This window comes from Sciurus vulgaris, assembly GCF_902686455.1.
Source record: "Sciurus vulgaris genome assembly, chromosome: 13".
Taxonomy (NCBI): Eukaryota; Metazoa; Chordata; class Mammalia; order Rodentia; family Sciuridae; genus Sciurus; species Sciurus vulgaris.
The window spans coordinates 96,259,284-96,286,304 of NC_136474.1; the positions used below are offsets into that span (position 1 = coordinate 96,259,284).

The following is a 27,021-nucleotide window of genomic DNA, read 5'->3' on the forward strand; positions in this document are numbered from 1 at the left end:
CATGTGTATACCTTTGTATGTAATTCTGCTTGCCAGTGCAGGAAGAATGGGCTAGGGAAAGTATTTTAACTTCTCTTCCAGGAAGCTACAGCTGTAAACCTGTTTGAGAGGAAAGGAAAGGAAAGAACCAAAGAAAGAAGGTCTATCTACTCATTCAGGTGTTCATTCACTCTCCACATTCCTACTGAGCAGGCAGTAGGCCAAGTCAACCCTGGAGACTAAAGTCCTGTTTTCCCAGAGTTTTGTGTTGGCAGGACACAACTGCAATTTCCAGAACATTCTTTCCCAAAGGGTCAAATTGTCAAGATATGTACCATAATGTATCAATAAAAAAAAAAAAAAAACCAACCCGATGATGAGGGGCTGGAGTGCGCCCAAGGCCCAGGATCCTGTCTCTAGCACAGCAAAAGAGAGAGAGAGGAAAAGAGAAATGCTAAAAAGGAAAAGCCAGCGTGACTGACAGCATGGTTCCCATTTAGACACAGAGCAGCCAACTCTATCTCTAGTCTAAAATAACTGTAGTAGCACAGGGAGCGTCCTGTCCAGAGAGCCAGACGTGGCAGCCGGGGATGCGAAGCCAGACTGCAGGCTCCGAGTGTCGGCCGGAGCCACAGCGATATTTGGTCTGACTCCATAAGACTTTTATTGATCTTTGTAAAAAGCTGTAAATATTAGTGGAAAAGCAGTTCCCTGCATCTTGACACTCCTCTCTCAAGCTTCACAAACTCAAAAACCTTTGACATACTCAAGGTAGATTTCATTGAATTTGAGAAAAATGCAGCAGATTTTATGAATTCATTAAAATGACTCTTTGGCATGCTGAGAAATTTAAGACTGGGTTTTGTCCCCACTGTTACTGGTGCTCTTGCGGGTGGAAGTGGGGGGCATGGGGATAACAGGAGTTTCCCGGTGGTCCTGGTTTAAAAGACACCAAGGGCTTGTTCTGTCTGCCTGTTGCCATATTTCTTAACTACCTACTTGAACTTCTTTGCCCTCAATGGTACCTCCAGATTCTATGATGAAAATACGACCCTGGGACTATTAATCACGGTGGGAAATGAGTGCAGGGCTCCAGTCCCATGCTGCCTCCCTGGCCTGTGCAGGGGGAAGGCACTGCTGCTGTCCAGCTCCATCACTGGTGAGCCACCAGCGTGCCAGCTGCTAAAAGCCTTTCCCCTCACACGTCCAGAATGTGGGGTATGCTGAGGCCTGCCAGCTACACAGTCTATCCAGAGGGCCTGCTGGGCTCGCACACTTCCTCCAGCACAGACCACCTTGCTGTGCTCCAGGGGCGCTGCCTCCTGACCCAATAGCATGTGGGCCAGTGGCCTCCAGAAAGTAGAGAGCCCAGAACAAGCATTCTGTCCATCAGGGCATCTTTATTCCAAATGGTGACTTGTTAACCAATCAGAAGCTCTTTTTGGAGGAATCTCAGACACAAAAAATGACCCTCTTGGTACCTGGGTACAAAGTGGAAGCAGTCTTGGAGAGCAGGACCCAAGTCCAGAACGGCCAGCTCCTCCACAGCTGAGGACAGAGGCTGGCTGGCCAAGGGCATTGAGAGGTAAGCCAGTTCTCTGTGGGAGTCAGACATTTTTTTCTTTTTCAAAAAAGACAAAAATTCATGTGTCCACTTAACTGGGTCAGGACAAGGATTGTAAGGTTAGAGGTGAACAAACATGGGAGCTCCTTAGAGGATGGGCGCTCATGGAACCCCAGCAGAGAATTATGCAGGAGGAGTGTGGGGAACCCAGGACATGGGGGAAGAGCTCACAGGGGAGGCCAGGAGAGGGTCTCTAGAGAGATTGAGGGAGCCCAGCACCATGGTGGGGCAGAATTTGAGAAACAGGAGCCCCCCAAAATGCACTAGAGGGGCTGGAGAGGGGCTTTGACCTGAAAAATTCAGAACGTTTGTAAGACCGGAGGGAAGCCTTGGTGTGCTGGAGGCGAGATGAGGCTGGGCCAGAGCTGAAGATCTGGAACAGGCAGGTGGAGGCCTCCGTTAGGAGAACTTGATCTGAGTGGAATGAGATTAATAGAGCAAAAATCCAGGAGGGCCAAACAAAGGCTTAGGGCTTCCTTTATAAAGCAAGGACATGAATACATGCTTGAAAGACTGGGTGGAGTGGCTAGAGAAAGTGCAAGGAAAGCCGGCGTGTCTAGGGTATTTACCCCTCCTCCCCTTGGCATTTACTACAATAATCTGCATACTCCTGGGAAGATACCAGACCCCAACTATATAGTCTTCAAAGTCTCACTTGGTGTTTAGAGGACATTCTCTGATTGCTTGATCATAGATTGACAGGGACAACTTCTATTCATCATTTGACATTTAAGGCTTAGTATGAGAATGATGTACTCAGTCAAGAAAGTGAAACTATAAACAGAGGTGTCTTAGTCAGCCAGGCTGCTATAACAAAATAACACACACTGGGCGCCTAAAAAACAGACATTTATTGCTTACAGTTCTGGAGGCAGGAAGTTCAAAATTAAGGTGCCAGCAGAACTGGTGTCTGGTGATGGCTGGCCTGTTTCCTGGTTGAAGAGGGCTGTCTTGCTGCTGTGCCCTCTCATGACGGGGGTAGGTAAAGAGAAGAGAGAGGGTCTCCTCTTCTTATAAAGTCACAATTCCATCCCTCCTAAGGGCTCCACTCTCATGACATTACCTAAGCCTAATGAGCTCCCCAAGACCCCACCGCTAAAAATCATCAGATTGGGGCTTAGGGGTTCAAAGTGAATTTGGTGAAGGAGGAAGGAGACACAGACATTGAGTCCATAGCATGAGGTCACAGAATTTACTATGGAAGTTGGTTCTGAGGATACAGCAAGGACTAGTATTTATTGCTTGGTAGCTACTTTTATCAGCTTGCTAAAAAAATAAGTCAGAAAATACACATACACACACACGCAACCTTCCAAGGACCACAACCTTCCAAGAAGCTTCTGTACTTTTAAAGTGAATAAAATAATATAATACTTTCCCCTGAAAACCTAACCAGTAAGAAGCAGCATATTAAGATATATTAAGCACATTAATAACATATTAAGACGGCACATCATGCGTTTTCAAAGAAGAAATGTTCCTCCACATTAATAATGAAATCAGAGTTCTCTGTCTTCCCTTTCTTTGCAGTGCCTCCTTACAGCATATAGTGATGGTCCCTGGTCTTCACACAGAGGAAAACTTCTCTGAATTATACCTACAGTCATGGTGGTTAATTATGCCCTTAAGGCTTTGGCTGCCTGCACATTACAATTGCTACACAAGGGAAGAGTCTCAACTCTGCAAGTTAACCAGCTTATGAATCACAACTCAGAAATGAATCATCCACCCAAAGACATGCCAAAGCAAACAAATAAATATACGTGTGGGCTTCAAATGCATGTGCACAGATGAAGACTTACAGGAGGTGACTGTCAATTTTCCTGATCCTATGAATGACGTAACACCTTACATTACAAGGCATCTTGGCCTAATAACCATATTGGAGGTTCTAGGGCAGAGATTTCAAATATTTAAATTCCTAAATTTCAAAAAATTCTGCTTCAAGGTGAGATATGTTTACTGTTGGAATTTTAACACATTTGGTCATGTGGGTGGTATTTTGCTTAGGAGAGATATTTGAAATATAAAGTAAATTAAGTTAGTTGATGATGCAATAGTGTAGGACATTAAGTTTAAAATCTCATTTGTATGTGAAAATACAAACCTATAGGATAAACAAAATTCACCAAGGCTTATTTCCTACTCCTCGAGGATTGCCAAGCTCTGCTGGCAGGGTGAACAGGGTGTTCCAGAAGGTGAGGATGGAAGAGGGCCTGGCTGGATGGGAGGCCTGAGAGTCCCTTCCTGTGGGGAGATCTTATCTTACCTGGGGCCACTGGCTACTCTTGAGGACCCTAGAGGTCAAGACGGACAAAGATGGAGCCCAAAACTGAGCGAGACTGCTGTGAGGAGGGACCACATGGAGACCATGTCAGAAGAACTCCGCAGGCCTTTTTCACAGGAAGCCGAAGCCCAGCTGCAGGCAGTGTGGGTGTGGCATTAACCCTGCCCTGTGACAACTCACATGCTGTGATGGTTTGCATGTGAGCTGTCCCCCAAAAGCTCACATGTGAGACAACACAAGAAGTTTCAGAGGAGAAATGATTGGGTTGGAAGAGTTTTAACCCAACCAGTGAATTAATCCCCTGATGCGTGGTAACTGCGGAAGGTGGTGGGGTGTGGCTGGAGGAGCTGGGCATTAGGGGCGTGGCTTTGGTATTTATATTTTGCATCTGGCGGTGGACACTCTGCTTCATGATCATCATGTCAGCTGCTTCTCTGCTCAACATTCTTCCACCATCATGTCCTGCCTTACCTCGAGAACTGAGGACAGGAGCCTGCTGTCTACGGACTGAGACCTCTGGAACTGTGAGCCCCCAAATAAACTTTTCCTCCTCTACAACTGTTCTGGTTGGGTCCTTTAGTCACAGCCGTGAAAGAGCCGACTAAAACACATGCCTAGTAGCTTAAAATAACACCTGCTTCTTGTCTCCCAGTCTCTGTGGGTCAGGCACCTTTGCTAGGGATACCAAGCCTATGGCGAAGGTGTGAGCCAGGCTGTGTCCTCAGCTGGGGCTTGGCTGGGGAAGACTGTTTCCAAGCTCCCTCAGTTGTTGGCAGAATTCACAGGACAGGCCCTCAGTCCCTTGGGACCCCTAACATTCCCTGCCACGTGACCTCTCCACATGGTGGCACTGGCACCTCACAACTGGCAGAACATCGAGGCAGCAGCAAGTCTCCGCCTGCTCTCATCTCAACCTGGACCTCTTTCCTAGAACTCATCCAGTTAGGTTAGGCTCACCCATGCTCAAAGAGAAACAGGAATTTTAGGATTCTGCCCACAGCAGGGTGAGAGGAGGTGAGGAAAATCGTGTTTGGTTCTGATGTACATGCACACACTGTGCCTGGCCCACTCTACAGTGCTTTGCAGATACAGTTTTTTGTTTTGTTTTTCACAAATTGAAGGATCGTGGCAGCCCTGTTACCATTAAGTCTATGGGCACCATCTTTCCAACAACTCAGATGATCATTAGCTTCTCCCCCTCCTCCTCCTCCCCCTCCTCCTCCTCCTCCTCCTCCTCCTTTTCGTTCTCATTCTTCAGGGGTGTGTTATGGGGATCGACCCATGGGTACTCTACCAATGAGTTATATCCCCAGCCCTTATTTATTTATTTATTTATTTTTTTTTTTTTTTTTTTTTATTTTTTTGAGACAGGATCTCTCTAAGTTGCCCAGGCTGGGTTCAACTCTCTGATCCTCCTGCCTCAGCCTCCCAAGCAGCTGGGATTACAGTTGTACGCCACTAAGAACACCTGATTGTTAACATATTTTAGTAATAAAGTATTTTTAAATTGAAGTATGTACATTTTTTTTAACTTAATGCTATTGCACTGTTTTTACAGATAGTGTAAGCATAATTTGTATGCACTGGGAAACCAAAAAAGTTTATGTGATTTGCATTACTATGATATTCACTTTATTGTGGTGAACCCAACCCACAGAATCTCCAAGGTACACCTGTGCTGATTTTCAAATGGCCTGTGGAATATACCAGTGAGGTCCTGCAGGTAAGAGGAAATGGGAACATTTGGACCAGAGCCCTGGATGAGTTGACTCCATGGGAGTGAACACAGAGTCAGACTCCTCGAGACCAGCTACCGGAGGACTAGAACTTACCAACCTCTGAGGTTAGGGCAGTGTGGAGCCCATTTACAGCTGTCCCTCCTAATCTCCTTCTTCCTTCTTTATTCCACCCTATTAGGCAATTATTCTCTGAAATAGTCACCAACTACTTCTCTACATTAAGGTTTCTGGAGAATAATAACTCTCTCCAAAGAGGTTTCTGTTCCCAAGAAAATTCTTCATTTTCCAGAGAGGTGATTGCTCCCATTGTTGGCATGTTCAGTTAAACTGGGTTTATCAGAAATCAACCAGATTCTGGAGATTAAACTCTGTCTCCTGCTGGGAACTGAAAATTGAGGCAATTGGAAGTCTGAGCTAATGTTGCTTGGATAGATTAATAATCAATAGTAAGTTCTATAATGCATACATCTCCTTAATTCTCAAAATAGATTCACATTATTCCTCTTTCCAAAGCACCCAACCCCTGGCCACCCACATTATGGTTTGGATGTTAGGTGTTCCCCCAAAGCTCCTGTGTTTCTGCAGGAACATTCAGAGGTGAAATGATTGGATTGTGAGAGTTGTAACCTAATCAGTCCGTTCTCATTTGACTAGATGGTAACTGTAGGCAGATGGGGCATGGATGGAAGAGGTGGGTCAATGAGGGTGATTTCTCTAAAGGATTATTTTCCCTGTGTCCCTTTCCCCCTCCCTCTCTGCTTCCTGATCCTTCCATCCTCCACCAGGTTTACCTTCCTCAATGATGTACTGCCTCATCTTGGACCCAGACCAATGAAGTTGGCCTTCTGTGGACTGAGACCTCTGAAACCCTGAGCCCCCAAACACTTTTCCTCTAAGTAGTTCTTTTTGGTCACGGCAACACGAAAGCTAACTGAAACATCCCATCTCCATCTCTCTCTCCTGGTTTTCTCTCAGATGTCCCTGTTCCCAAATCCAGCAGAGAAGATTGGAAACATATTTTTCTAGTGGCTGCCACTAAGGTCAGATTTATTGCTATGCAGTAACCTGCAATGCACCCTTTACCAGAGATGAAACGGGTGTCCTGGGCCACATGCTGAAATTCAGAGCTGTGCACTATACTCAGATACAAAATCATTTGCTGACAGTGGCCTTCTGGCTGCCACTGAGCACAGACTATCCAAGGAGGGCTCAGAGTTTAGAGGGCCTCAATTTCCAGCTCTTAAGTCCCACAGGGGCTTTCCCCTAGAACTGATAGGCCTGGAAACACGCAGGTAGCAGATCTGACCTGTGTTATTCTTCCTGATCATAGTCTGTCCTGAGTGAGGATGCACAGGCAACACTTTCTGTCATTCAGTGCCAGGCATTGTTGTAAGTGCTGTGCATTTGCCAACTCATTAAAAGCTTCTTAAGTTCCAAACAAAGGTACAAGTCCAATTTAACTTTATTTCATTGGAGAATGTCTTCTTAATCAAGGTCCAAAGCATATTTTGCATCTTTTCAGGGGGCAGGGCCTAGAACGTCCTAACGTGTGACAATTAACATGTTTCCAGATAAGTGTTTTACATTAAGAATAAAATTTATATTTTCTTAACATTTATTCAGATTCATAGGAGAAACATTTTCACTACTGTTGGACGATGATTAATGTTGTAAACACCCATTCCGGTACTGGCCCCCAAAATGTGAAAGGGGTACAAGTTCTTCAGGTCTTTTGAGAATATTCTTACGAAAAGGTTAGTAGACGGCAAAACAACTCCCAGGGTTAAAAGAGAAGACGAAGATGCTCAAATCATGGTGGGTCTGCTTTCTTCCTAGGATCATGAAACTTAAAACACTAACAGACTTCTCTTGGGAGTGGTGCTGGTGCAGGTTTTGCAATCAAGTACATCGCAATGGAATCTGCGTAGCCTGCAGAATGCTACTCCTCGAATTCTTCTAGAAGCACAGGTCTCGGTGGAAAACGTCGCCCCACCCACGAAGCCTGGGAACCAGAAAATGCTGTGTAGGTTTCTCAGTCTCGAACTTCAAAGCTGCCCTCAATATTTACGCTACTTCTCTGACCCCACCTTCGAAGCACCAAGCTCCCCACCCCCCGCCCCGTCCCGGAGAAGCCTAGCTGTAGGCTACCGCCCGCGGAGGCGCTCCTGGACCACCTGCCTTCACGAGATTCCTGTCTCAGCAGACTACGCACCGCCCTCACCGTCCGCTTGCCGAGGAGGGGCGGGGCAAGGCGATCTGGACGAGGCCGGGGATTGGTGAGCGGGGCGGCGGGGGCGTGGCAAGACAGTCCTCGAGTCCGGGGATTGGTGGGTGGTGCGGTGGGGGCGGGGCAAGCAGTCCTCGAGGCCGGGGATTGGTGGGTGGTGCGGTGGGGGCGTGGCAAGACAGTCCTCGAGGCCGGGGATTGGTGGGTGGAGCGGCGGGGAGGGGCGGGGCAAGACAGTCCTCGAGGCCGGGGATTGGTGGGCGAGGTGGGGCGCGGGACGCGCCGGGGCGTGGACTGGGACACGTGGTGCGGAACCGGCGCCTTGGGTGAGCGGGCCTCCCTGGCTGGGCTTTCGTTCTTGGGTGGGCGATTCGGGCGGCGGGCGACCTGGAGAGAGGGCTCGGGCAGCCGCAGGAGTCGCAGTTCTTGGTGTGGGAGCGTCGAGCCCCAGGCCGCAGCCAGTGGAGCCCGGGCTGTCCCGAGCGCGGTGGGCGGTGGAGGCCCTAGCGGGGTCGCGGCTCGCAGGGGCCGGCAGCGCGTCCCGGAGTGTCCGGGGGCCCGTTCGGCCGCGCCCGGGCTCTGGCCTGCGTGGCTACCTGGTGCAGGTGGCGGGGCAGGGAGCAGGGGCAGGCCAGTGCTCAGGCTGCCCCTTGGGAGGCCTGTCGTGCGCTCCGCCTTTCTGCAGTCACGCTCTGGCCCCGCTCGCTCCAGCGCTTGAGGCGGGAGGGGCCCCTGCGGCGGGGAGACAGTCCCTTGCCAACTTCCTGGTGTGGACCACTTATTCCGTCACCTATGCCCTCTGTAAAATGAAGTCGATGGCTGGTCGCCTGCACTAATGCCCTTGAATCCCCCTGGCCCTACAGAGGGGACTACCGGTCCAGTTGGCTTCTGGAGAGGCAGCCTGGTTCAGACTCCGGGCCGAGAACCTGTCCCCTACCTGTCCCCGATAGCCTGTGTTGTCCCAAATGTTGGCGGGGAGGAGTGGCAAAAAGTACTTTGGTGACATGTTTAGGGTGAAATTCTAGAATAGGCAAATAGAAGATTCCCACCCCCTGGTTTAGTGGGGGTAGTATTTAACATACACCTTCAGGGACGAAGATTGAGATGCTCAGAATTAAAGGAATTGTGTGTGTCACTGCCTAGTTCATATCATTTCTCCTTCCCCTCTCACCAGTCTTTATTTAAATGTTGCTCCCAAAGAACTTCAGAATTCTAGAGGAAAACAGGCTGTCGTATTTGGAGGGATAATATATTGCTTTTGCTCATTCCAACATACTGCTTTAACCTTAACAAATGAGTTTCATCAGGGCACATAAAAGTCGTTCCGTTTAGTGGCTTTGGTGTTAGTGGAGGGGAAACGAGTCCGGTAGTACTGAGTGGGAAGGAGAAAGGGAACCTGCCTAACCTGCTTTGGTTAATACGGTGGTGCTTTGAACACAGTCCTGATGGTTTGCAGGGTAACTGAACAATCTGTATCTGTTTATCCTTGGTGAAGAGGTGCAACTTAGATAATTATATCTTTGACTTTAGAAAGTTATTAGTTAATTGGCTACAAAAAGCAATATTAATGAGATCATACCACAGTTTGGAATTTGTGGTATTTAATGACCAGAAACACAAAGGAAAAGCACCCAGTATATGGTCCTGCTGAATAGCATTTCATCTCATGTAAACAGGTGATTTCCTGTGTGTATTTCTGGTTACAGATGGCTAAAATTTGACTTATTAACACTCATAAGAATGCCTCAACAGCTTTCGTAGACTCTATCCTACTCGAGACGCTTTCTCATGAATGCTTGAGCTGGGCATTATGAGTTGGCCCAGAGGTACAGAACATTTCGTGCTTTCTTGCTAGTGTTTGAAGAGGAGGAAGGGGAAAAGGACACTTCGTACGTAGTGGTTTGATCTCCCACCCACACAGAAATCACGTCTGCTACACACTGTGCAGCTGGAGAAACTTCCTCAGTCTGCTGTACAGCTGCCACACTTCACGTCACAATGGATCAAGTCAGTCCTCTATTTAGAAGCGGCTCTAGAGCCCTATACCAAGAAAATGTGCTGTTCATCAACAGTGAGTCAGTTTGCAGGCATCTGCCCGGCACCCTCTTCAGAGCCATAGAGTTGTGGTAGGATCTCGTCACTTTGTGTCACTCAGAATGAATTTGCTCAGTCAGCTGATTTCCTTCCTACTTCTGCTTAAGTCTTGAGTCTCTGAAGAAAGGAAACAGACCCTCCTTTGAAAGTCTCAATGCCAGAACCATTTTTATTTCGTACTTATTCTGATTTTTAAAAGCAGTCCCATGATTTACTTGCCCTGCATCTGTAAGGTAGAGCAGGAGTCAGGGTCTCAGGTGTGAAAGCTGAACGTTAGAAAATGTCTGCAGGGGACTGCCAGGAATGGAAGTTTGGTTTTTATTTTTTGAATCTAAATTTATGTTTTTAACTGATGCATAACAACATAACATTGTACATAATCATGGGGTACAAGAGGCATTTCAGTGATGTATGCATTGTGCAGTGGTCAAATCAGGGTAAACGTGCCCATCTCCTCAAACACTCAAACATTTCTTTAAGGTGAAAGGTAAGAAACCTGTCTCCTAGCTTTCTCCTGTACAGTGCGGTGTCATTACCTGCACTTGCCCTGTTGGACAAGGGGAAGTTTCTTCATCTTGGGTCCCCGTGGAGGTTGAGTATAGTACAAGGCCCTGTGGCAGCTTCTGAGCTAAGACCATCCGCATTCCTAAAGTGAATTCACCCTGTGTGCCTGGGGCTCTCTTAGCTGTGTTCTGGGTTTGTGACTGTTTAGACAAGATGTGACCTTTTTGCTGAGATAGTGAAGTGGTAATAGAAAGTGGACGGTTCTCTGTATGCTTTAAGAATGTGAACTTTTTTTTTTTTTTTTCCTAATGCTGGTAAATTAGAGTCGCTGGGAAGTGCCTACTTTACTCTTCATCAGATTGTCTGCAACTCAGGCCTTTCAGTTACTTGCCACTGCTCTGGATGTAAGATTTTGTGTTGATTTTCCTTGTGAGAAAAGGGAAGATGAATCTAAACCTCTAGCTAGTTCCCAGACATCATGACCCTGAATCCAGTGACTTCCTGGAGAGCCCTGTTGCAATGAGAGTGTTGGACTGCTGCCCAGGAAGGGCGGAGAGCCCTGCTGTGCTGATCTGAGAGCTCACATGTGCTTCCAGCCACTCACCTCAGTCCCTGTTTGCAGGTGGCTGGCAGATTACTCTCCCTTCCAAAGAGTTTCAAGGTCTGCAGTTTGCTCCAAAGATGTCGGCTCTAACTACCCTGTTCAAGTATATTGATGAAAACCAGGATCGCTATATTAAGGTAAGGGAATATATCACCCTAGTAAACAATGAAATTTACTTTAATCCTGGAATGTAAGAAACTATCAAGAGCCAATATGTGTTACACAATTTAAAGCAAGTATTAAAAATGTCACCTAGCCTTCTTATTACAGTGTAAGTTATACTTTTGACATTTGACAAAGGTGTTAATATGTTTCTAGAAATAACAACTAATTTGGGATTTTGTTTAATCTCCATTTATGATTTCATGTGTTACAGATTCATATTTAACATGGTATAAGTTACTCAGTAATATATTAATGTTTCTTGATATTAAGTTGAAGAATTATGCTTTAAAGTTATTCTTGATGGACACATTTCAGACAAAATCTTTAGAATTCTCCTAAAAATTACACTTCAGAAAACTCGACTAGTGTCAGGATGAGAAACAAGCATTAGATATCTGATAGCATCAGATATTTTTCTTGTCTTTCAGTTGTAGTTCTGCTAGATTCAGTATGAATTAATTCGGGGGACTCTACATTTATGTTCACATTATCTTAAATGATTAAAAGTACACATATCCTGAAAATTTGCTGTGCCACTTTAGTTCTTGGTACAGGGTCAGTACAGCTTTCAAAGCTGAACAAAAAGTACCCTGAGAGATCTGTCCTGTACATCCGTCAGCCTGGTCAGAGTGCAGCAGCAAGTCAGTTTTGTGTGCCAGAACCCCCCCCCCCGTAAGTGCTTTTCTTCCCTCAAGGAGCAGCATTTCAGAATCCCTTTCCATTTGCTGTCCACAACAGAAACTTGCAAACTGGGTGGCCATCCAGAGTGTATCTGCCTGGCCCGAGAAGAGAGGGGAGATCAGAAGGATGATGGAGGTTGCCGCCGCGGATCTCCAGCAGCTGGGGGGCTCCGTGGAGCTGGTGGACATTGGGAAACAGAAGGTACGATCCGGCCTGGCTGGCCTTGCAGAACCACACGCTGCCTTCTGCCTGGGGCCAGGCAGGACTCTGCAGGTTCTTGGAGGACCTTTTGCTTCAGACGCTCCACCCACCTGTAAAACAAGAAGGCAGGCCCTGGTGCAGAGCCTGGGTCTGAGGAGGACTGAGGGCCTCAGTCACTCTGGGGCAGAGGCTTGGTCAGAGCATTTTCTCCAGAAAGGAGAACTGCTGAGTTACTCTAGAATACGTTCATGTGGTGGTCGTTCGTAGAGCACAGCTGAACTTCTCCCAGAAATCAGTATGCTTTCAAAAGAGGAAGTTTATTCCTGTCACTTTAAAAATAGTGAAGACCTGCTCACACAGCACCAAGTCATGAGCACTTCTACATGAGAGACAGGGAGCCCTGGGTTGGTCGCATTTTAATGCGCATTCCGACGGATGAGAATGGTTTGTTTTCTGTGCGGTTGAAGTGGGCGGTCTCACTCTGTGGCACTTTAGTCCACTATTTTTGGTTTTGGATGATTTGAGGCCTGCACGAATTGCATTTTCTTGTCCTGTATTTTCAAAGTTCGGAAGACCCTTCTATCACAGCATGAAAGTCCTAGTTCACCTCTTTTCTTTTGCCTGATGACCTCAGTGTGAAGTCACGGTCACAGTCCTGGAATTTGGGGTGTGGCCATCAGTATTGCTCCCTTCAACCTGGTGGGCTGTGTTTCAGTAATTTATGGCAAAACCCAGATTAAAATTAAGACTTCCTGACTCAGGGTCCACTTGAGATTTTCTTCTAACAACAAATTCAGTAATTGGTTTAAAATATATTATCCCTTTCCAACGATTTCCTCCCATTCTTTTAAGAATAAACCAAGTTTCCTGATATTGTTTTATTATGAGAGTAGTTGTGACTTGCTCCTTCCTTACTTCCCAAGATATAAAAAACCGGGGTGGGGTAAATCATTTCTAAGAGTTGTTTCACCACAATAGATGAATGTATTCCGTCTGTCACTGACTTCACACAGTAGTTCTTAAGAAAGGGACTCCTATAAAAGACTAAAATGACTGTTGAACATTTCAACTCATATTGTACCTGTTTCTAACGAGGAGTTGGAAGTTTCCATTACCATAGGCAAGTTCTGCAGAGACTTGTGCAGGCGGCAACAGCTCACTGGTCTCCCCGGTGTGAATGTGCCCGGTAGCAGGGTCCGTGTCCAGAGGGCGAGGGCTTGCGGCAGGTGTGCAGGGAGCACAGGCCAGTGCAGAAGCTACAGTGTCTTCAGCTCACAGAGAATTTCAGTCCTAGAGGATTTCAGAACCAGTTTGCCTAAGGGCCTCACCAGCGTCCTAGAAAATGCTGGAGCATTTCAGTATTTCAGGCTGACGAATAGTATTTAGAGAAAATTTGCTGTCATTTAAAAATCATTTTCCTGCTCAGGCCGGCTAAGCTACGACCACAGAGGCCGTATGTCCTGTGTGCCCAGGGCAGGGAGTTTAAGAAAGAGTTCTTTGTCCCCACTGATCCACAAACCCACCCCTGGTGCAGTTCAAGTTAGCAGAGGACATTGAGTCCTCACTCTGCATGCTGGTAGCTGTTGGGTCATGAGGATTACTTGGGTATTTATCAGTAAAGTTTCCTGGGTAAACAAGTCTTGTGTCCTTACAAGACACTAGCCACCTGCCTGATGGCTTGTGCACACAAAGCTCAGGAGCCCTGGAGTTTGGGAGGTGGACACCTGCATTGTCCTGATTTGATTTCAGTTGCTGCTCATTCGTTTTCAGTTGCTGCTCATTTTACCTCTTCCCCGTAAATTGTTAGTTTAGCTTCATTATCAATTCAGTCTGTATGTTATGTTTATTAATAGATATTTCTGTTAATGGTGTTTTCTTTCTTTTTTAAATTTTTTTAGATGTTGATGGACCTTTATGTTCATTTATTTATATGTGGTGCTGAAAACCGAACCCAGTGCCTACACATGCTAGGCAAGCGCTCTACCACTGAGCCACAAGCCCAGTCCCGTTAGTAGTGTTGTCTAACAGCTAGACTAATGCGTGCGTGCAGTGTTCTGGCGGAACAGTCCCTTCCTCCTGTGCTGCAAAGAGTGCATGCACTCACCTCCTGCCACCTCAGGCACCTTGCAGCCGTAACAGGGCCTTCCGTTAGAATATAGGAGCTGGTAGAGGAACAGCCTAACTGGGCTGCCATGTACAGTGCAGATGGAACCATGGATGTCATGTGAAGGGCAGGAGAGCTCACTGGCTTGCCTACTGTCCCCACGTTTCTTCTCCAACCTGAGATTTTGTGACTAATGTCCCTGTTCCCCCATTCTTACAGGAGGGTGGATGATTGATGAGGGCTTCGGGACAAAGCTCAGAGGACTACTAGTCATCACTACCTCATTAGTTAGGGTTTAATGTGACCTGTATGGCTTTGCATCTTGATCTGTTGCCCATTCTGTGCATAATAGTAGTCTGCATACAGAATTTCAAAAATGTGTATTTCGATTCAAGATTATAGTTATTTTTAACCATCGTTTCAGATAATAATGAAAGTTACTTCCAACATTCAGCCTATGTGATACTTTATTATGTAAAGTTTTTTTTTTTTAAACTAGTCTTTAAAATTTTAAAAGACTAATTGGTAAATGTGCTTTACTTATATTCTCTGGATTACCGGGAAGGAAATTCTTGCTAATTAATGACTTGAACATTATGGTCTTAAACTGTACAGCACAGGTTGATTATAAGAACAGATAAGAAAGGCCAGTTTTATTTTAGTTTGCTGTAAGTTCTGAGCTTATTAACAGGATTGCCCTTAATTGCTTCCTTCGACTCAGCTCCCTGATGGCTCAGAGATACCACTTCCTCCCATTCTGCTCGGCAAACTGGGCTGTGACCCCCAGAAGAAAACAGTGTGTATTTATGGGCATTTGGACGTGCAGCCCGCATCCATGGAGGATGGGTGGGACAGCGAGCCCTTCACCTTGACCGAGCGGGACGGTAAGAGACGTGCTTCCAGAGCTCCCCGGCTCCCCGAGGAGCAGTGCTTTAGCACTGGGAGGAGAATTTCTATAATTGAGTTTTGGAAAGTTGTTGATAGTCCCTGTGTTCTTCTCTGCAGTGTAGAGTGTTTTTCATACCAGCTGGGGATTGGGTCGTGGAGTTTCACACATGTGCCTCAGTCACTGGAAGTCCAGAGAGCCACCCTTGCCTCTGGAAATGAGTTTTCTGTGGTGTGGGTCTTCTGGGCTTCCCTTGGTACTGCTGCTTTTTCCAGAATACAGGTTCTGAGCTGAGGCTGTGCTGGCCTCCAGAGCTGTGACCCCGGGCCTCGTCCTACTGAGCTGCCTCTGGGTGCATTTTAGTTGCTCTGCTCTTGGAAGCTAGAAGGCACCTTGGTCCCCTGAAGCTTGTGCACATAACAAGCATGTTAGACGTGGGGAGGCCCTGTGCTCAGCCTCTTCTTCCAGTGCTCGTGGTACGAAGGTTCTCTGCTTTCCCTTCTGTACTTTGATTCACCTCGCCACAGAGTGCAGTCCTAGGTTTGCAGCTGGGCCTCAGGGCAGAGTCAGACCCTCTTGTCTAACTGGATGCAGTCTGTCTTCAGGCCTTTCCTGGCTCAGTGTGGACCGTGACAGTGCAAAACTGAAAAATTGTTTCACGTAAAGCAGTGTCTTCTCTGACACTTAACCCCGTGTCCACCCCACCACGGTGTAATTGCTGATGTGCTGAGTCTGCTGTATGTGCTTGGGCTCCTCCCTAGTGTCAACAGGTGTCTCCCTCACCGCGTGCACCTGGCTCGCCCTGGGACAGGCTTCCTCGTCTTTGCTCCCCAGCCACTAGGTCATATCCCAGTGAACCACACCATCCTCCCACCATGTACACCAGAACAGGGCTGGTTCTGTCCCCGCCCTGCCCACCCACCCGCGGCCCTCCCTGGGCCACTGCTGCATCCTCACTGAGGGCCTCCCCAGTGCTGGCTTACAGTGCTGGGCCTGCCCTGACTCCGGCCCTTGGGTGTTTCATACCTCTTCCATTCTTTCTCCCCACATGCTCCTCGTTACTGACACCTCGCAGTAGAGATAGCTGGCTGCAAAGGTCCCTCCCATCACCTGCTTACCTGCCTCCCCTTCCCTGCTCCTCCTCCCACCTGTGCCCAGCCACGGGGAGCCACGTGCAGGCCCTGGAACCCAGCTCTGCACCGTAGACAGAGCGCACAAGCCACCATGAGCACCTGCTTATACAGTGGTCACTACTGCCAAGTCCTCTGTGAGGCCACCACCTGAGAACCAGAAAGGTGGACACCCACACCTGCCCCCCACAGACTAGAGTAGCTCTTCATCCCAGGAAGAATCCTCATTGCAAACATCCAACCATGTGCACCTCCTCCCGTCAGAGGCGCCCTTGGTGTGGGGAGCAGTAGTGTTTATTGTTCACCTCCAATCCAGAGCAGCCCTGGCCACTGTAGTTATTTGGTGTGTGTCACAGGAATAAGCTTTTTTAAAGGAGAGCTTCTATTTACGTTTTTGTGAAAAGTTGGGTTTTGTTAATAAAAGGAATTTCCCAAGGTAACAATGGCTTTAAGCCCCATGCTGCTTTGGGGTAGGTCATTCTGAAACTGCAGACCTTTAAAACAGTCTAAGGATGAGGACGTAGGAAGACTGGCCAGGATGGACAGAACAATTCGAGTCTGATGGAGCCTGAACACATGAGCCTGGGGTTCTGGAACCGTGTAGAGTCACACCTTCCTCTGCCTGGTTTCCAGCCAACCCTGGGTCACCTGGCAGAGGGAGGAGGAGGGTTTGGACTTATTTTCTGAGTTTTGGTGTGTGTTTTGTTTTGTTTTATGGTACTGGGGCTCAAACCCAGGGCCTTGCTCTTGGTAGGCAAGGGCCCCACCACTGAACTCACCCTGAGTTGCTGTTAGTGGTGGTCAGCTTCCCTGTCCAGACCCTTTTGTCAGTTGTCCTGGAAGCAAGTCCAGAGAGAACTATAGGACCACGGACACAGACCGGAAGTGTGTGAAGGAAGAAATAGAGAAGTAAATCATAAAAATGCAAGGTCTGCTCTTTATCAAAGTAGGTGTCCAGACGGGTGAGGGTGAGGTTGAGAAGCTCATATGATGAAGACACATGTGGTTCCCGGGGTGACCAGGCTTCCTACCTGTAGTCCACCAGCCACCTTTGGCAGGGTTTTCCTGGAATCATGCTGACCCAGCAGGAGCTCTAGGTCCCCAGGTTGCCGTGGGAGGGAAGGGGCAAAGTCGAGGCACTGCGTGACTTGCCTCTTGGATTATGGTGCATTCTGAGATCCAGCAGCAGTGTCGGCTGGCTCCTGGGGCTTGTCTGAAGAGAAAGTCTTGCCCCAGACAGGTGTGTGTGTGTGTGTGGGTGGGTGGGTGTGTGTGTGTACACGCGAGTGTCAATACTTGTCAGATGCGCACTAGTGATGAGCTCCTTCCAGTCCATTGTGGTTGTAACTGATTTCCGGGTTGCTGTTCTAGGCAAGTTGTTTGGGAGAGGTTCCACTGATGATAAGGGGCCGGTGGCTGGCTGGATGAATGCCCTGGAAGCTTATCAGAAGACTGGTCAGGTATGCCTACAGCCCTGCCCCGTCACATTCCGCCCATTCACCAGGTTCCCCCTGAGCAGTACCGTGAGATCACTGGGCAAGAGAAAGTGAGTGTCCCCAACCTTAATCAGCACAGGTGATTCAGATTTAAGATTATAGCTGTTTTCAACTTTAGAAACACTAGAAGTTTAATTGTTTTACAGGTGCTCAAAGGTCATACTGTTGACTAGTTAGCAAGGTCAGCAGGATTCAGCCAGCACATGGAATGTGAATTTTTTTTTCTTTGTGAGGTTAGGGATCAAACCTGGGGCCTAGTTCTTGCTGGGTAAGGGCTGTGCTGTTGAACTCTACCCCTAGCCCAAAATGTGAATTTTCAATCATTGATTATACCCATGATACTTGCCAGAGTGTAATAAGCTTTGTGATGTTGGACAGAGTCCTTTCTCTCTCTCTGTGGTTTATATGCTCCTAAAAATAAGTTATTTTAAAAAGGTATTTCATCAACTGTGAAACATGTGCTCCTTATTCTAAGTTGGTAAAATAGAGAAAAAAATTGCCAAAGTCCCAAACATCAAAATATTCATTTAATATTTTGTTACTTACTAAACTCACTAATGATCTTTAGTCTAGTTGTGATCATGTTGTACGGGTAGTTTTTACATCTGGCTCTTATCTTGTATCATGATAAAATAAGAATAAGACAAGCATTTTTGTCGAAGTGTGGACTCAGCGGTGGAGAGGGTCTGAGGCCCTCAGGTCCAGGCAGTCGTTTGGCATAGGAGGGAACTGACACAGAACACCTGCCTGGCACAGCCCTTCGCACTGGGCATGGGAACAGGAAGCCTCACCCCTCCAGTGCCGCCGGGAGCCCCCGGCTTGCCGTGGAGTTGCCCTGGGGTCCGAGGAGGTCTGAAGTGAGGGGCGGCTGTGTACAGTGGAGCGCCTCCTAGCAACTCGTTACCCGTTGCACATACCCAGGCACCTGGGAGGATCTCACCTGAGCGCAGAGGAGGAGGCAAGCAGGAGGAGGAGCAGGGTGAACCGCGCTGGGTGGAGGGCAAAGCACATGTGGTGCACGGTGCTGCTGCCCGGCGGGCTCGAACCAGAACTCAGTAGGCTCGAGTCTGTACTTGGGCCTGCTGTTCTGTGCCCTGTTGGTTGCTAGGGTTTCCCTGTTGCTCATGTGCTGCTTCCTTTCCTTGTCTGGGGAGGGGACCACCTGCCTCGCCCTGGGGAACTGGGAGAGCACCCGGAAGACGTCTGATGTGGCTGGTGTGCAGGGCTCACAGCGGAGGAGAGTGCGCACTCGAGGTCCTCGCGTTGGCAGAGGCTCTCTGTGCAACACTGAGGACTCCGTGCTCTTGTGCAGATTTCTTTGTCCCTCTGTCACAGAGGGAGCAGCTCTGGCTGTCCCGGACACTCCTCATTTGCTCTCACTGGGCATCCACAGAGGTCCCGTTAGGGCTCACCCAGGCATGGGGGAGGGCCTTCCTTCCTTCCCCTGGGGCCCTGCAGACCACTGTCTGCCTGTGGCTGTCTGAGGAGGTTGTATTTGAAATGCACAGTGCTGAGCAGGTGTGGTTTCCTGTCTGAGCTGAGGGGAAAAAAGCAGGGAAGCCAACCCCTCCTGCCTCCTGTCACAGGACATCCCTGTCAATGTGCGGTTCTGCCTTGAAGGCATGGAGGAGTCTGGCTCTGAAGGCCTGGATGAGCTGATTTTTGCCCAGAAAGACAAGTTCTTTAAAGATGTGGATTACGTCTGCATTTCTGACAATTACTGGCTGGGGAAGAAGAAGCCCTGCCTCACGTACGGCCTCAGGGGCATTTGCTACTTTTTCATCGAGGTATGTACCAAGTTCTGCAGGCTCCTTACTAGCCCCGAGTCCCCTTGTCTTCCTGCCCTAAAGCAGGCACGTGTCAAGAGGCAGTCACTCTTGAAGGAGAAGCACAGAGCTTGCGGGTGCCCACTTCCCAGGCTCCACGAGCCATTGTCGGAGCCCAGGCATTCGATGAGACTCCGTGCCCGGAAGTCATTTCACAGCAGCATCCAGCCGGGGCAGTGCTGTTTATGATGTGCCCTGGAGCAAGGGGGAAGACCCAGCCTCGCCCAAGAGGGCCGCGCTGTGCAGAGCATTGGAGAGCACCTCCTGGGAGTGGAGAGCCCTTGCTGAGGCGTGAGCACTGACGCCCTTGGCCTGTACTGGGTTACTGTGAGGGAATGAGACCCTCCCCACGCCCGAGGGAGTGTGGGGAGGCCAGTCAGGCTCTGCCCCTCATCGCCTGCCAATCAGGGTGGCCCCTGCCCCACCCGCCACGTCACATGAACAGGGCAGAAATCATGGCTGGCCTCACGGAGCACTCACCCCAGCATCATGCCCTTCCACACGTCACCGGTGACCTGGAGCTGGGAGTGAGTTCCCCTTTCCGCAGGGGCCTAGCCTTACCTAGCTACAAGACTGGTCAGTGGCGGGTGGATCTGAACCCCAGTCCTCAGGCTCCAGGTCCACTCGGGTCTTCATTCGCGTTGGTTATTACCCACTCGGGAACTGGTCCTTGTGAAATGATAGGGCCTGTCCTTCCCCTGGAAGAGGCTTTGCGTGCTGGAGAGGTTGCCCTGTGGCATGCTTTTAACTGTGGCCAGCGTTCCCGGCATAGCTGTGACCAGCATGCCCAGTTTACCTGTGGCAGGCATGCCTGGTCACCTGTGGTGGGCATTCCATTTTACCTGTAGTTGCCTAGTGCCTGTGCTTAGCATATCCAGGGTTATCTTTTGTTGTCTGAGTTTCCTAATTGGAAGAACACCTTGCTTTGCTCCTCAAGGGAACACATTTTGATTTGGAAATTGTGAAGTCTTATAAATGTTCTTTGTTCTGTGTGTTGTTACATGATAAAAATAAGCTCCCACTAAGAAGCCAGATAAAGTGGGCTTTTGTTTCCATCCAGGTGGAATGCAGTGACAAAGACCTCCATTCTGGGGTGTACGGTGGCTCGGTGCACGAGGCCATGACGGATCTCATTGCACTGATGGGTGAGTGTGGATTGATTCTCGCTCCATCAGTGCGTGCTGAGCTGGGGAGGGTGGGCTGGCTGCTGCTGTACCCCATTGGAACATCCAAGTTCCCATCCAACCTGCCCCAAGGAGCACAAGATGCCGTCCCTCTGATACCAGACCTCATGTCTCCGGGGGGCATCGGCTTTGGTCTGTTTGCCATAGCTGGCTACCCTTGGGCTTCCATTGTCCTCCTTGCTCAAGGCTAGGCAGAGCTCCCATCTCCCACGTGATTCTGTTACTCTCCTACCCGCAAGGACAGAGTCTGCCTCAGGTGAGAGGACGTCCTTCCCAGGGTTGGAGTCTGCTTGTCCCACTCCCGGTCCCTTCTCCTTGGCTCCAGAGCAGCTTGCTTCTTGTGGGACGTACCTTAAACATGGACAGTTGGGTAGTGTGGTGTGGCAGCTTTAGAGTGAGCCTGCGTGGAGCCAGCTGGCTGCCTGGTTAGTATCGTGGGTGACTGAGGACAGGTTACCTTCTCTGCTCCTCAGTCTCTGTCTAAAAACAGGAATAATGGTCCCGCTCACCTTGTTGGCTGTCATTATCATGTCATCATCTGACTGACTTTCTAGAATAAATGCCTGGAGAGGCAGTGTGTTCAGGAACGTCACCACCAGGGCCTTGCTGCTCCTGGCCTACCTCCATCTTGGGCCCAGGAGGCTGAACGATGGGTCTCTGCTGTGCCTGACTTTCTGGTGTTGGCACTGCTGAGAGCTGCTGCTGCTGCCATCTTGCCTCACCTGAGCATTTGAACCCCTTGCTGCTTCCCCCAGGCTCTCTGATCGACAACAGGGGCAACATCCTCATCCCTGGCATTAACGAGGCTGTGGCCCCCGTGACCGACGAGGAGCACAAGCTCTACGACCACATCGACTTTGACCCGGAGGAGTTTGCCAAGGACGTGGGGGCCAAGAGCCTCCTGCATGGCTGCAAGGTGCCAGCTCCAGGGCTCCAGCGGCCTCTCCTGGAGGGGGCACATGCACACAGTGTCAGGTGCAAAGCTAGAGAGCAGGGCACGTCAGGCTGGGCCTGTGTAGTGCTTTTTCACGTCAGAATCCACTGACTCTGAAAGAACTGGAGGAAACGTGCAGGGGAAGGAACATGGCCCTCTCCTGCTTCAGGTGCCTCCGCTTTCTCTGGGTTTATAGGGCGATCTCTTCACCACCGGCCCAAAGGTCAGTTACGGCACCCTGCAGAGTCAAGTGCAGAGGCGGAGCTGTCCACATTCTGTTTACTTAACTGTGGGGGTAACTTGTGTTGTGACTTTGCCTTGGTCTGTTTCCTCCTTGGTTTATGAGGTATGGATATCACTTCAGTAGCTTCCATGAAGCTAACATTAATTGAACTCAGCAGTAGGGCCAGCTCTCTAGGGTGGGGATGGGAGCAGACAGAGTAGCTCTTGAGTTTCATCTTCCCCAGAGAAAAGTGAGTGCAGAACTCCAGAAGGACACACGTGGGACAGAGCAGGGCCACCCCTGTGGGCTTGCCCAAGGGTCAGGTCAGGTGGACAGGTCTGAAGGAGCTTGTGCCTCATCAGGGTCCTGCAGGAGCACTGCTCGGCCAGTAGGGACGGGTGGGGAAGCAGACATGGCAGCTGTTTGGGAACTGAAGCTCAAGCATGCTGCCCCCAGCATCCCCATCGGCTGAGGCTGGGGGCCAGCGAGCTCCTGTGGGGTGTGGAACAGTAGTTCCTGAGCCCTGCAGCCCCTCTCACCAGCCTGCCTGGAAGAGCGCCATGTCCGTGCCCCCATCTGTGGCTGCCAGGCCCCAGTGGGGCCCTGTCTCAGGACAGCTGGCTGCTGGTGGCATCCATCTCCTCAGTGAGCAAATATCTGTTGTGGTTCTGCAGAAAGACATCCTGATGCACCGCTGGCGTTACCCTTCCCTCTCCCTCCATGGCATCGAAGGCGCCTTCTCCGGGTCGGGAGCCAAGACTGTGATTCCTAGGAAAGTGGTCGGCAAGTTCTCCATCAGACTCGTGCCAGACATGACTCCTGAAGTGGTCAGCAAGCAGGTCTGTGGGAGTGCGGAATATAGGTGGGAGAGAACTGCTGTGCCAAGATATGGGGAACAAAGGATTTCACTGGGCTGCAATTAGTCATCTACAAGTGATTTCAACCCTGCGCATCCCCACACCTCTTGGTTTTTGCCCATTCAGTAATCACAGAATAAGCAGTGCAAAAACTTACCCTCAGTAAAGGACATATGAGCAGGCATCACAAGAAAGTGACCTCCATCACTGGTAGGGTGGCCAGATCTGACCTCTGACCTTACTCCAAGACTTCACATCAGCTGAGGGTGCTGGGAGTTGCCTCTCAAGGTGATGACAAGTGGAGGGAAGGATTCTGGTAACTGGGTCAGCCTGGCTCACAGGGTATCTCCTAGGTCTTTTCTACCCCAATGAAATATAGCTTGTGATCAGTTTTTAAAGTATGTTAGTCTGCTAGAGCTGCCATGTCAAAAGCTCATAGACTGGGTGGCTTAAATGGCAGAAGTGTATTATTCCCATTTTTGGAGACAGAAAAGTCTCCTTTTGCTGGTGTCTAGCAAGGGGCCACTCCTGGCTTGCAGGTAGTACCTTCTTGCTGTGTGTGCTCATAGTGAATAGTGAGCCAGGCTATCTCTGTCATCTTATGAGGGCACTAATCCTGTCTAACCAGGCCCCAGCCATATAATTCATCTGACCTTAATTACTTGTACAAAGCCCTTACCTCCAAGTACAGTCATAGAGGTTTAGAGTGTTGGCAGGGATTGGAGAGACAAACAACCTGTTCGTAACATAAAGCAAGTCAGAAAACATTTTCAACTTAATGTATTATCATTTGGAACTCCAGTGTAAACGGTGAATTGCATGAAATGTAAACATTGCCTTTGCCTTCAGATAACTGAATTTTATTTCTAGATTAAGCCTTCTTTCCTGCTCTCATGGTTATGTAGATCAGTATTCGACAGCAGAAAATGAGACTCACTGTAGACTCACTACAGAATGTCATAGAGCCGTCTTGGCAGACTTGTAGATGACTAATTGCAGCCCACGTAAACCACTAACACTCCATCACATCCCAGGCCTTTTAAAGAGCATGTCTCCTCTGGTTTAGGTTACAAGCTACTTGACTAAGAAGTTTGCTGAGCTTCACAGCCCCAACAAGTTCAAGGTGTATATGTGCCACGGTGGGAAGCCCTGGGTGTCTGACTTCAACCACCCTCATTACATGGCGGGGAGAAGAGCCCTGAAAACAGGTGGGATGCTCCTTGGGGACATTTGCCAGGGGACGTCTGTCTCAGCATATCTGAGGACCCTGTCTCATCTGTTGGATGCGTGACTGTTGTGTCTGGTGCTCTCAGGAAAGCTGCTGAGGCTGGGCTGCTGTCCCCAGTCCATCCCTGTTGTTGAGAACTGCCTCCATGGTGAGTCTCTAGCTCGAGCCTCCAGGTTCACTGTTTCTCTTCTTTCATTTCTTCCAGTGTTTGGTGTTGAACCAGACTTGACCAGGGAGGGTGGCAGCATTCCTGTGACCTTGACATTTCAGGAGGCCACAGGCAAGAATGTCATGCTCTTGCCAGTGGGGTCCGCAGATGATGGTGCTCACTCCCAGAATGAAAAACTCAACAGGTGAGCCCCGGGCTGAGGCCTGACGCTGGGCAGATCCTGGTGTGGCTTCCCACCAGCCCTTCTCCGCCCTCCTCCCCACTTGGGTGCTGCTGCCAAGAAAGGCAGGTGGGCGGCTAGGATTCTGTGACCATCCCTGCATTTGTATCTGTGTTTGATGGGAGGCAGGGACGAGGCCCTGGTGATGGCGGTGTGTGAAAACAAGTTGCTTTTCTTCATCTACCACTCGTGAAGCGCTCTCCACTGTTAGTTTCTGAAGGACCGCCCACTGCTCCAGATACTTGTACACGCTCTGACTTAGGCAGGCATGACAGGGCTTCCTCTAACGCACAGGATGAAGGAGCCTCTGGCGACTGGCAGGAAGGAGAGACCCAGGCAGGCAGGGGCCATGAGCAGGACAGCCTCCTGTGCTGGAGCTGCTGAGGACTGGCAGCAGGAACTCACGCCAAGTAGTCAGGGGCACAGGCAGGACTGCAGAGCACAGCCCTGCAGGAGGGCGGGGGAGACAGACTGGCTACTGGATATGAACTGCAGGCCTGTCCGTACACCAGAGCCCCGGCTGCGGCCTCCCCCGTGCGTAGGCCAGGATCAGTATTGGTTCTTGGCAGTGGGGTGGGAGGATGGTGGCTGAGTAGCAGAGAGGAGCAGTACTCCAAGCGGTGGTTGGGTGGAGGGTGTTCCCATGCCTGAGGAGGAATCTCAGCAGGCCCAGGTGCTGTGCTGTGCTCCGGGACACCGGCTTACGTGATGCCTTGTTCCTCCCCCAGGCATAACTACATAGAAGGAACCAAGATGCTGGCCTCCTACCTGTATGAGGTGTCTCAACTGAAGGACTGACAGGCCTGGCTTTCTGTGGAGGGCCAGTCTGACCAGAAGGAATCCTACCCTCTGCCCTCTTCCTCTTCTGCCTTGCCCAGGGAGGTGAAGTTCTCCTCCCTTTTCCTCTTACAGGTTACTCATAGAGTGCTGAGAACCGACACAGGTGTATCCAGCTGTCGGATGGCAGCAGTTAGTTGTGCTGGCAGCTGGAAATGCTTAGTCCTGGGGCTTATCAGGGACAGCTGAGTGACCCTGGGTAGGTTCTCAGAGGTGGCCACTGTGACTCAAACTCTAGAAAGCAGCCAAGGTCCAAAAGCACGTGTTCCACAGTAGGCACTAGCTGCCATCGAATTAGGATGGAGAGAGCTTGTGGTTCTCTGCCTCCTGCCTCCCCTTCAGCCAGGCAGTGCACATGAGGGTATCCGGAAGAGAAGTGGGAAGGGCCTGAGGCTCCCTGCACCCTGATGGCCCTCTCTGGGACCCCTCACATTGTGTGATTCTGTCCTTCTTGAGACCTTGACCGTCTGCGTCCTGCCTCTGTCACAGTCCCTCAGAGCCCAGCCTAACCGTGCTAGTGAAAGGACTGTACCTCTCCATCCACTCTGCTCAATAAAAGTGAAAACAGAGCCTCTGAAGGGTCACTGTGCCTGGCCTACGCGCGGAGCACGCATGTGCTTATCGGGTGCCGTCTGAGTACTTGTGGGGCATGCGTGTGCTCGTGGGGTGTGCTGGTGGGGCACGCATGTGCTTTTGTGGTGGTGTTTGACTGTCAGATCATGGTCCAGACTCAGAAAACAAGACCCAGGTCTTCGTAGGTGAGCACTCTGTCCTCCCAGCCCACAGGAGTGATGGTCACTGGTCACTCCCTGTGCTGCCAAAGAAAGGGCCTGGCCCTGCCTGCTGCTCCTGCTGCTAAGTCAGAGTCATCGTGGTTTTAACAAGAATCAGTTGCATCTGATATCAAAGACCAGGGTAAACTCTGAGGAAAGGAGCCAGGAACCTTGGAGAATTGGTTGCTCCCAGGGCTGGGGCAACAGAAACCCAAGAGGAGTGCCTCACAGTGGCAGAAAGTAACACCAGGACACGGGAGCAGGAGGTCAAGTGGAGCAAGGACTGCACCGCAGGCAGGGGTCACGACCCGCAGCATCCGTGGGTCTCTGCTAACACAAAGCACGATGGATGAGTGAGGAGGCCCGGGCCTCCTGTGAAGTCCACTGATCAGAGTCACAGAGAGGGAACGGAGAAGCACACTGGAGCGCCACTGTGGCCGCCGGCCAGACCCCCACCTAGTGCGGCCGAGAGGGGCAGGCAAAGTGTAAGAACCAGAATATTTGCCTTGCCTGAAAGTATCTCCCTGAGAGAATCTGCAGGGGAAATGGGACTTTAGAAGCCAAATCTGGCAGCCGCCACCTGTCAGGTGATAGGAGCGCACCTTAGCGGTAATAACACTCCAACACCACATAGCCCCACAGGTGCCACGAGGACGGGTCATTCTGGTAACCTCATTGCATTGTGGAAACCTGACTTACAAAATGCAAAGAAAACCTATAGCTGAATAGCACTGGTATTAATTTCTTTGTTTTGATCATTTTACTGTGTTTAGGTAAGATATTAGCTGGGTGCTGTGTATATAAATACTTGGCTAATTTTGCAACTTTTCTTGAAGTCTAATATCAGTTCAAAGTGAGAACTTTTTAAAAAAGGAAGCAGGTCACTGGCTTCAGGCACGGCTGGACCAGCAGTTGGTATTTTTGTTGCTGGGTACCTCTTCACTCTTCCAACACTGCTGTGAGAAATGCATTCGCTAATCCTGGAAAAAGAGCCACAGGGTCTTTACTCAGAAATGGGCTCAAGTTGATCATGAGCCCATTGCAAGCAG

The 27,021-nt window shown here is 49.6% G+C and overlaps 1 protein-coding gene across 4 annotated transcripts; it reads left to right on the forward strand.

Moving 5' to 3' along the window:
• The first annotated feature begins 8,118 nt into the window (after positions 1 to 8,118).
• CNDP2 (carnosine dipeptidase 2) lies at positions 8,119 to 25,777 on the forward strand. 4 transcript variants are annotated; one of them, XM_079108980.1, is made up of 12 exons: positions 8,119 to 8,182; positions 11,077 to 11,195; positions 11,962 to 12,105; positions 14,931 to 15,093; positions 17,597 to 17,685; positions 19,308 to 19,508; positions 20,608 to 20,692; positions 21,487 to 21,647; positions 22,563 to 22,727; positions 23,812 to 23,953; positions 24,179 to 24,326; positions 25,091 to 25,777. In XM_079108980.1, exons 2-12 carry the CDS (start codon positions 11,136 to 11,138, stop codon positions 25,158 to 25,160), a joined length of 1,428 nt encoding a protein of 475 aa, XP_078965106.1. In that variant the 5' UTR covers positions 8,119 to 8,182; positions 11,077 to 11,135; the 3' UTR covers positions 25,161 to 25,777. The 4 variants fall into 4 exon arrangements, with proteins under 4 accessions (XP_078965106.1, XP_078965107.1, XP_078965108.1 ...); XM_079108981.1 differs by lacking the exons at positions 8,119 to 8,182; positions 22,563 to 22,727 and having other exon boundaries at positions 8,530 to 11,195; XM_079108982.1 differs by lacking the exons at positions 8,119 to 8,182; positions 11,077 to 11,195; positions 11,962 to 12,105; positions 14,931 to 15,093 and adding an exon at positions 16,126 to 17,465.
• The last annotated feature ends 1,244 nt before the right edge of the window (positions 25,778 to 27,021 follow it).

What these genes read in the sequence shown, in the direction of transcription:
- CNDP2 (XM_079108980.1), top strand. Translation starts at nt 11,136, where the DNA reads ATGTCGGCTCTAACTACCCTGTTCAAGTATATTGATGAAAACCAGGAT. An exon ending in CTTATCAGAAGACTGGTCAG is followed by an intron (nt 17,686 to 19,307) that starts GTATGCCTACAG and finishes CTCCTGTCACAG; the next exon opens with GACATCCCTGTCAATGTGCG. An exon ending in CTGAAGTGGTCAGCAAGCAG is followed by an intron (nt 22,728 to 23,811) that starts GTCTGTGGGAGT and finishes CCTCTGGTTTAG; the next exon opens with GTTACAAGCTACTTGACTAA.